The 10620-nt window shown below is 37.7% G+C and overlaps 1 protein-coding gene across 1 annotated transcript in view; it reads left to right on the forward strand.

The window, feature by feature from the left end:
- The window catches only part of Serpinb7 (serpin family B member 7), a 63186-nt gene extending 53099 nt beyond the window's left edge, over positions 1-10087 (forward strand). Inside the window, exons 5-8 of the mRNA XM_038349900.1 lie at positions 2512-2629; positions 4900-5042; positions 7356-7502; positions 9073-10087. Coding sequence (XP_038205828.1) covers positions 2512-2629; positions 4900-5042; positions 7356-7502; positions 9073-9471 — 807 coding nt within the window. The 3' untranslated portion in view covers positions 9472-10087. The remainder of the gene's footprint in view (positions 1-2511; positions 2630-4899; positions 5043-7355; positions 7503-9072) is intronic.
- The last annotated feature ends 533 nt before the right edge of the window (positions 10088-10620 follow it).

Genomic DNA, 10620 nt, shown 5'->3' on the forward strand with positions numbered 1-10620 from the left:
ACACGTTTAGTAAAATTATAGTTTAGAAAGTTAACTTATCACAAAAGTAATTTAATTGGGTGATTGATTACAGTTTCACAGTTTCAATCCATTGCCATCAAGGCGTGGAGTATGTGGTATGCAGGAAGACCTGATGCTGTAGAAGACAGTGAGAGTTCTATATCCAGATCCAAAGGAATCTGGAAGGGATAAAACCACTCTGCCTACCTTGGAATTCTGAAACCTCAAAGCCCACCCTAGTAATCACACTTCCTTAACAAGGCCATACCTTCTAACCCTCCCAAGTAATGTCCCTAATGAGTAAGCATTCAAATATATGATCCTCTGGGTATCATTTTTATTCAAACTACCACAGTCTATATATGAAAAATGTTAAAACATTAATCCAAGAAATAGATTGGAAATAAAAGAATGTTTATGACAAGATTTTTAAAAACATTTTTGGATGTTAGGAAATGTGGGAATCCTGTTGTCTCTGGAAAGAATGTGGCAGAGGAGTTGGGAAAGACAAGGAGAAAATAGTCTTTCTAATGAGTTCTTCAGTCAGGGTTCTCTTGAGGACAGAAATAACAGGCTACAGAGAAATTTGTGGTAAGGACTTAACTCACTTGACTGTGGAAAAAGAAAAGTCATAAAATCTACAATTGGCAAGGCAGATGGCCTAGATGTCCTAGGTAAAAAGTTATGACTGTCTAGACCAAAGAAAAAGCCATGTGTCAGTTGTAGTCCAAAGGCCAAAGGGTCGTCGTCCCAGGACCAGCAGGCAAGCTGCAGGACGCCCTCATATGTTGAGGTAGAAATCTGTCATCGATCTGATGCTTCAACTTCATACACCCTCCCAGACATACTCTAAGTAAAAATTATCATGTCGCTCTATAAAATCATCTTTCACAGAAATGGTTAACGATAGAAGTTTCTCCTGGGAAAGGGGAAGGGATTCTTCTGTTTCCAAGACAAAGGAACTAATCTGGAATGCTTTGTGTCACAGTTGACTATAACACCATGAGCTCACAGGAACAGCTGTAGAGGAGTTTGGGACTTGAACAACAACAACAAAAAAGATAAATTTGTTTGGATCACTAATATTTCCTTTTACAAATGCGATACTCTTGAGAAGAGATTGGTATAACGTGTTAATTGAACTTAAAAATCCATAAATGCCCAACAGCCTGTAAATCTTACGGGCTGCCTGGAGTGGTAGACTACACTAGTGTGTGTGTAGTTTTCCAGCTCTTGCCTTTCTTGGTCTTTTTCATGCTGATAGCTTATGCTTACTACCTTAAAGTCTCTGGATGTGGATGGGGTTTTAAACTAATCTTTGTAATTAGTATCTGTGAGTGAGTAGGTAGATGGAGAGATGAATGGATGGATGAGCAGAGGGAAATAAGCCATAATTAAAGATTACAAATAATCTCATCTTGTAGACAGACAAGAGATTGCTCGTCAATCCTTACCATTAGTACAGAAAATTTTTTAGCATTTACTAAGATAATTACTAGCAAATATATATCAATATAAGTTATAATGAATATTTTTCTTACAAATACAAAAACTTTGTTCCAAAAAACTTCTGTGTTTTTTATATTTTTGGAATACTGGTAAATTGGGTAACTATTTTCTCTTTATTAAAAATAAGTACTTCTGAAGAAACATTGGGTAGAAGTCAGCATGCTTTGCACTAGGAATGGTAGCAAACAAAGCATGCATGGTCTCAGCTTCACAGAACTTAGTGTATTATGGAGGAATTGGAATATCTCGAATGCAAGGATTGTGACATCTGTGATAATGTGTGAAGAGATACTGGTACTTATAACCATGATTTGGTAATTATATATTAAATATATTTATCAAAGTATTCTAATGTCCTCTCTACAGATGTTCAGATACTAATTTTTTCTTTAAAAGGAAAAATGAAAGTGAAGACATTGTTATAAGGCACAGGAGGGACCTAGGAAAGCTGTCTCTTAAAGAGAGGCAGAAAGTAATGCTTAGAAAACAAGTGGGACAATTGCTGGCACTAAGGAACATTAGAGTGGAAGAAGCATTGTCCGAAGGTCTGAAATAAGGCAGACTATGCGGATGATGCTCTAAAGGAATTATAAAGACTTTGGGGGTGACAAGAGCACTCACTGTGAAGAGGAAAATAACTAGAAATTAGGGAAATGAGCTGTGAAACCTTGTCGACTCTGTTCCAAGTTTGGGGCTTTATCTTATGTGTGGTAAGTAGCCTTTAAAGACTTTTAGCTGGAAAGGAGATAACGAGGACACTAGAATACTTATGACGAGAAGGTAATACTAAAGCCAAGGCAGTGAACATTATCATCTCCCAACCCAGTGCAGACAAAGTAAAATTAATATCAACATCAAGTTCATTACTAGCCTATTTCGATAACTCTGGTCATAGTTTCTCATTTTGGAGGCAGTGAAAATGAAGAATTAATTAAAAAATCCTTTTCTTTTATACTTGGTTGGTGGTATTTACAAATACAAAATCTATATTCTTATTTGCAGAATTACATTGCTTGTGCTGAAAAGTTATACAATGCCAAAGTGGAAAGAGTTGACTTTACAAATGATATAGAAGAAACCAGATACAAAATTAATAAATGGATTGAAAATGAGACACATGGCAAGTAAAATATTTTGTTTTCTTCACTATTTGTCACTTGTATGCAAATATTAAGATCAGTCTACTTGAAGGAACAGAATTTTTATGCATGTAAGATATAGTCCCTCTTAATCCAAGTAATGATTGCTGTTATTTAAGACTATTTGCTTGATTGATTGTGATATTTTTTAAAAAAATCTTTATTAAGATAATATATTTGGCAAAGGTTGTACCTTCAGAGAACTCCAACTATTTATGGTACTTTTCACAAAGACAATCTGAATTCTAGAAAACGTTCTCCACTTAGACAAAACAAATGGAAATCTGTTAGTCTTTTGTGTTGCTAATCAACTGATCTGAAAGCTGCTATTACTCATTTACTTAGTGGTGGGTTCCATTTTGTACTGTGAATATTATTCATGTATTGAGTTTTGCTTTGCCTCAGAACAATAAGCCGTGTGGTGCACAATCTGTTTAGCAGCATATGGGTACTCCTTGGAGGAAGAACGTGATCTCTCCATTTCCTTTGTTCACTCACTGTTATGTTATTACTGTGTCTTTGTTCACTACCCATTAAAAGTCTCAAATATAATATTATAGTACTTATGAATCAAAAGAAATGTCACTCCGTGGTTTTGGGATAACCGATTCATGTTCTATACAAAAATAGTAAAGTCATTTGATTACTCCCTCCCATCTGCAACACTTACATATTTCTCATCCTCCTTCTTATAAGTGAATATATGCATCCAGTGCATAAGCTATACCCACGATTTAAAAAGAGCATCCTCAGTACTTCAAATTGTCTCCATTATTCTAGGTATTATTTTCTACTTCCTTTGCACAATGCAATTGTCACACTTTATAATGACAAGTTGGATTATTTATCGCTGTGTGCTTCCTTTTGCATTAAAACCCAACTAAAGATTTTCTATCATATTCAGGATAACCCAAAAGTCTTACAGAGGATCACACTTTCTCACAGCCCGGTTTTCCCTCACAGCTTTCCTATTTTAGTCTAGTTAATGTTCTCTAATAGGGCACATTCTTTTCCATGTATTTTTCTTTTCCACATTTCTATATTTTTTAACAGTCTCTGCTGTGTGAGCCATCTTGCTGCCACCTAAATTATTTCAGCTCAAGCAGACAGCCCAGTTCAGTGGCAGTTTTTGCTAATCTGCATCCTTTTAGCACACCATACGTATACATTGCTGCAGCACTGTGTACCAGAGTGGCTTTCTTGGTGTTTACTTTATTGTACTATAGTTGTGGAAAATCATTTAATATTACCTCCATGTAAGTTGGCTAGCCAGCTAAGTGGTTTAATGTCTGTTGAAATAACAATAATTATTGTGGTTGATAAATTGGTTTATTGGTCTAAGTACCTTAATCTTAAACTCTCCACAAATGTTGATCTTATCACTCTTACTAAACAACAGTTGATTGATTAATAATAATAATTCATTATTTCTGGGAAGAACTGAGCTGTTTCCACTCATCACATGGTGGTGACATCTGGTATTGTCAGGTTTGACCTGATGAATCACTACTTACAGTACAAGCCCCCCCTCAGGACTTCGCTGTTGCTGGTCAGTGAATCCCACTTTGGCTGCCAGGGCTTCATTCTGCTGATAATTATATTTCTGAAGTCTCATTGTTACATTTAGGGTCACTTGAAAGTTTTTCTGTAGCAGTGCTCAGAACAGGGCACCTCCTCAGGCTTCACTTCTCCTCGGAGGTCTTTACCACCTCTCAAATCACAAAATTACAAGAACTTCTCAAACTGTTTCATCTCATCTGATGTTTGTGTGGCCATACTCTTTCAGTACAGTTATGATGCCCTTTCAGGATATGAGTTTCTGTTTTGTTCTGGAGATGTGATTCTCCGGGCTTTGTTTGAGTGTCTACTATGAGGCTTGATTTATTCATTGCAGGATTTGCCATTTCACAGATGTAAGAGGCTGAGTCCATTGGTCTGCAGACTCCACAGCCACATGAATGGCTGCAGCTGACTTCTTGTTGAGTGACTATATTGATCATCTAATGTCCTTGTGCTTCAGTTCCCTCAACAGGAAACAAAAAGAACAGCAGCACAGACTTTATAAAGACTTTATGAGGGTTAAATCAAATACTGTCCTTAAAGGGTTTAGAAAACACCAGGCATATTTATTACTAGTATGTTATATAGTAATGATCTAAGAAGAAAGTCATGCCCGTTAATAGTCTGTGAGCACATTTCAAAATCGTTGCAATAAAGATGAGCATTGTTTCCTTCAACTTATTTTCAAAAGGAAAAATCAAGAAGGTGTTAGGTGGTAGCAGCCTCAGTTCCTCGGCTGTCATGGTGCTGGTGAATGCTGTTTACTTCAAAGGCAAATGGAAGTCTGCCTTCACCAAGAGCGAGACCCTCAAGTGCCGTTTCAGGTCTCCCACGGTAAGTACTTATCATTAAGGGATTCCCTCGAGTTATTCCTTTGTGAAAATTGTGGTATTTGCACCAAATTCTTTTGCATTGCCCAATGTAGTAAGATCCCTCTCTTGTGTTCTAGAAGTTGCATTATTGTCTTGGGCAAGACTAAATGCTGTTGGACTCCCCACAGCTTGAAATGATTAAGTTAGATGATATATAAAATTTGCTTTAATCACTTAGTATTTTATGTGAAATACAGAGAAATAGTGGCAAGTACATTTGAATTTAAGTGTTAGTTTTATTTGTTACATATAGCAAAAATAATTGAAATCATGCTTATACATTGGGAATTTTTTTTTTCCTCATGGTTTATTTTTTTTATATTTAAAAATTTCCATCTCCTTCCCTCCTCCTCCCCCCTCCCTCCCCTCCTTCTCCCCTTTCTCTCCCCTCCTTCTTCCCCTTCCCTCCCCTCCCCTCCACCCATACCTCCCCTCCCTCCCTCTCAAGGCCAAGGAGCCATCAGGGTTCCCCACTCTATGCTAAGACCAAGGTCCTCCCAACTCCCCCCAGGTCCAGGAAGGTGATCGACCAAGCTGAGAAGGCTCCCACAGAGCCCGTCCATGAAGAACAATCAGAGCCCAGAGCCATTGTCCTTTGCTTCTCAGTCAGCCCCCGCTGTTGGCCACACTCAGAGAGACGGGTTTGGTCGCATGATCCATCAGTCCCATTCCAACTGGAGTTGGTGATCTCCCATTAGTTCTGTCCCACCGTCTCCATGAGTGAACGCACCCCTCTCGTTCCTGACTTTCTCCCTCATGTTCTCGCTCCTTCTTTTAGACATAGAAGTACTATAACCATCACCAGTGGATTGCCTTTGGTGGCCTACAGGCCAGTCCCAAAGGAGAAAGTTCCTGGTTTAAGTGTCTCTGTAAGGAATAAATAGAGGAGCAGAGAAACACTTTGGAAATTGTATATGGACAACAGGAAAATACAATAAATCATAGTAAAACACAACTTGGACTTGTACTCTCTTAAGTGCAGGACAAAACATATTTCAGGGGTCTTGTTAGCACTTCAGTGCTGAGAGGGTCAGGATTTGGAAGTGAATTTTTGTTCCATGCTCTTCCATCTGCTTTTCACCTCATAGATTGTGTAGGTCGTCTCCCTTTTAACAATATAGACACAGCAAACAGTATCCAGTCTACTGATTGGTTTTGGATTCCATTGGAGCTTTAAGAAATATATTACCATACAATGGCCTCTTCTTTAAAACCCTTCTTGCTGGTCCACATCCCTTTGTGTGACAACATTGTAATAGGGTAGGCCATGCTGTCTTGGTTGCTAATGTCACAGTTGGTGCTGATAGTTTAAAAGTTGGTGACAGAAGAGGAACACGGGTAAAAAAAGTAAAGCACCAACCAAAAGTCAGCAAAATAACCTGTAAGAATGCGACTTTTTCTGTGTTGGTGTAGACATGCATGCTGTGGCTGAGCCGTCATAGTCCCCACTTGGAACAAGACCACTCCTACTTCTCTCTCTTCATGGGTGCATGTGTTATTTGTTGCTCCCTGTGTATGCTCTCTCTGAAGCACAAAAGACCAATTTTACTAGCAGGAGAGGCTTTTGGCTTGAGGATATGGAATTAACTATCGTCCCCTGGAGAAATTTTGCCCTAAAAAGAGATATACAGAAAGCTTGACAATTTTGTCTCTTTTAATATCAAGAGAAAAAAATACTTGTTACACCTATGTGGTATTTCTAAATCTATGAGTAATAGCTTCAAGATAAGAATCAGAATGCTCCTTAAGTTAATGAGATGTAAACTACCACTTTGCAGGAATTTTTAATTTTTCTAAGACATCATCCTTTAATTATGTGACTTTTATAACTCCAATCTATATTCTGTTACTGATGCATAAAAAGCTACACAATTCACTCATTTATTGACCTTTTATCATTACCCATTACTTAATAGAGACATTTCAGCTGAGACACCAAGTGTAAGGCAATCTTCTACCTAGTAGCTGTATTAACCCACAGAATACCCACTACCCAGTACAGCAGGGATTGCTGCCATTTCTATCATATAGAAGAGGATCTGAAGGCAGAAATATGAGGCACCTTATGCAAAGTTACCTACAGAAACATTTTAAATAAAGGACTACCTCAAATTCTGAACCTGTACAATTAAGATGAATGCATCTTACAACCAACACTTGAAACATATCAGAAAATCTCCAAAGTCTACTGACCAAATCCATATTTTCCTGTGTACTTGATGAATGAGTGCAATGATATGGGATTGTAAACACCTCTTTGTGATCTGATATCTAGTGCCCTGAAAAGGCAGTTGCTATGATGCATCAAGAACGGAGGTTCAATATGTCTACAATTCAGGACCCACCCATGCAGGTTCTCGAGCTCCAATATCATGGTGACATAAGCATGTACATCATGCTGCCAAGGAATGACCTATCCCAAGTAAGTAATCATTGTCCTTTTCCTACAGGGGAATATTGTGTATAGAGTACTCTTGGTTATTTTATTTTCTATTTTTTGTGTGTGTGCATGTGTGTTACATGCGTGAGAGGAAGTTGACACTATTGAAAGCTAGAATTGAGTAGAAAAAAATAAATTTAGAATAATAAGTTATTATAGACTATTTAAAAACTAGATTATTTAAACGTGGAAATTTCCAATGAACTAAATTGGACTATATTTGGAACTAAATTGGAAAAGTATTTTAGAATTCTAGGGCATCTGAATTTAAGAGGCATCTGTATATATTATTTCTACTGTTTATTTTAAGTAAACCTTCCCATTATAAACCAGACAAGATTTACTTGTGAATTACTTGAAGCAACCATGTTGTTGGAGAGAGGTGTTTACTCTAGGTGTGGAGCCAAGATTGCTTCCTGTTTTGTACCTCAGGTGTAGCTCCCTTCACCCTCTTAGCTTCTGTTTCTCATGTGTTGGGTAAGAGCTGTGAGTTCAGGCTTCCTAATGAGGAAAGGAGAGATCTATATTGTTCCTTTCCCAAGAGGTGGAAACCAGGTCTTTTGCTTCAGACCACCTATGTTTATTTACTATTTTGTTTTTGAACTTTATTTTATGTTCATGGGTATTTTGCCTGCATGCATGTCTATGCACCAAACACATGCCTGGTGTCCTTGGAGTAAGAAGGCATCAGATTCTTTGAACTGGAGTTATAGATGGTTGTAACATGTGGATGCTGAGAATTAAACTGCTGAGCCAACTCTCCATTGGTTTAATTTTTAAGCTATTCAAACCTTATGTGTCTTTCATGATGGGAAAATGATTAGAAAACACTGATCTGAATGACCACTAATTTCTGTTTTTCTTTGATAAACCATTCCTTCTTATATCTACTCCTATTTTATTTTATTAACTTTAAAATACTTCACAGAAATAGTAACTCCAATTATATTTTTAAAAAATTTTTCTTTTTAGTCAGGCAGTGATAGTGCATGACTTTAATTGCAGCACTCAAGAGGTAGAGACAGCCAGATCTCTGAGTTTCAGGCCAGCCTGGTCAATAAGAGTTAATTCCAGGATAGCCAGTACTGTTACACAGAGAAACCCTGTCTCAAAAAAACCCAAAAATATTTTTATAAATTTTAATTATTTCTTTTAATTTTTGTGTGTAATATAATCACATCATTTCCCCCTACCTCTTCCTCCAAACCATCCCCATACCCCTCCTGGTTCTGTTTTGCCTACTTATTATTCCATATTTTCTCTGTTTTTTTTCCAATGTGGGCAGATATCAGGCATGTCATCACATATAATTCATAAATCATACATAAATTATGGCTTGTCATAGTATAGTGAGTTAAACATCCAACTTGTTTACGAATACTTGAACTAATCTTTTCAGTCATTTTCTCTTTGAGATCCCTTCCACATCTGATTCATGTACTTAAATACAAAATCCCAGAAGGGTATAATTACCCCAAACCATGCATTTGTCTAGTCCCCATTTCATCCTTTTCCTAACAGTGTGTTTCTAAATTTTTAAAACTCTCTACAGATTGAAAGCAAACTGAGCTTTCGGAATCTAATGGAATGGACCAATAGGAGGAAAATGAAATCTCAGTATGTGGAGGTGTTTCTTCCTCAGTTCAAGATAGAGAAGAATTATGAGATGAGAGGCCACTTGAAGCCCCTAGGGTTGCAGGACATCTTTGATGAGTCCAGAGCAGACCTCTCTGGAATTGCTTCTGGAGGCCGTCTCTATATCTCAAAGTTAATGCACAAGTCATTCATAGAGGTTACAGAGGAGGGCAGTGAGGCCACTGCTGCCACAGAAAATGACATTGTTGAAAAGCAGCTCCCTGAATCCACAGTGTTCAGAGCTGATCATCCCTTTCTGTTTGTCATCAGGAAAAATGGTATTATCTTATTTACTGGTAAAGTCGCCTGTCCTTGAAAATCCAATTGGTTTCCCAAACAGTAATAGGCATCAAGAAGTGTCCTAAGTGAATAGAATTTTAACCGGAAGTTCATCAGTTCATCTTATTTTGTTCCCGTTTTACTGATGCTCAGCAAATGATATTGGTGACTTGACCCTTTTCAAATACCTGGCTGATAGTCTCAACCTCTGCCTTCATCATTTCTACTCCTATTTACTTCCCTCTGTTTAATTTCATTTGCTTTCTACCCACAATCTCTACTACCATTATTTCCAAAGGCCCATCTGCAAGTATGGGTCCTGTGCCATTAGCATGGAGAAATGCAGAAGCTGCCTGGAGAGTCTTCTGCTTAAACTCTTCAATTGTTAGAGGTATCCCTGCTTTGTGATAAAATGATCTGAGAAGTAAGCCCAGTATAGGATAATTCATCCTTCTTGATGAAGAAGACAGTAGAATTTGCTTTAGCATACTCAACTTCTCATCACTGTATAATCCAGAGGTTCAAAAATGCAGAGTTGAGATTGATAAGCAACTAAAATGTCTCATTGATAACCATAAATTCATAGTCTTTGGCTTTTCTTGACACAACTTAATATGTACATAGTTTTCAAATATTAAATAATTTTTATGTTGGCGGTTGTTATTTACAGCGTATTATTTCATATGCTTTCAAGTTGATGAGTTTTTCCATATTTATCATAATAAAGATGTACAACACCTGCGCAATGTGACTGTTCTACTCCAGCAAATTTTGTCTGTCATCTTATTATTCTGTAGACCATGGAAGGAAGTAGTGAAGGAAAAGAATGCCTTTGTAACACATACTAATGAGACAATTGTGAGTACTGGGATTTAAAGGTATAAGTGGGAGACACAGGTAGATCCAGGTAGGCGACCCATGTTTTCACCCCTCTCTTCCTCCATCACAGTCTACTCACCCAATCACTTGGCTCCTTTCTCTTTAGACTTGCCTGTCCCAATCCTCCCTGTTGCCAAGAACTTTGTAGCCACGTCAAGTGGATCCTAGTAGGCTACCTGTATTGTCCTTCCTTTCCTCCTTCATCTTTGTTGCCCTATTACCACAGCTGCTTGCTAGCGATAGGCCCCTCCCCTGAGACTCTCTCTTCCTTAGGATATTGCTTGATTCCAATCCTACATACTACCAG

Source organism: Arvicola amphibius, chromosome 12 (assembly GCF_903992535.2).
Source record: "Arvicola amphibius chromosome 12, mArvAmp1.2, whole genome shotgun sequence".
Lineage (NCBI taxonomy): Eukaryota > Metazoa > Chordata > Mammalia > Rodentia > Cricetidae > Arvicola > Arvicola amphibius.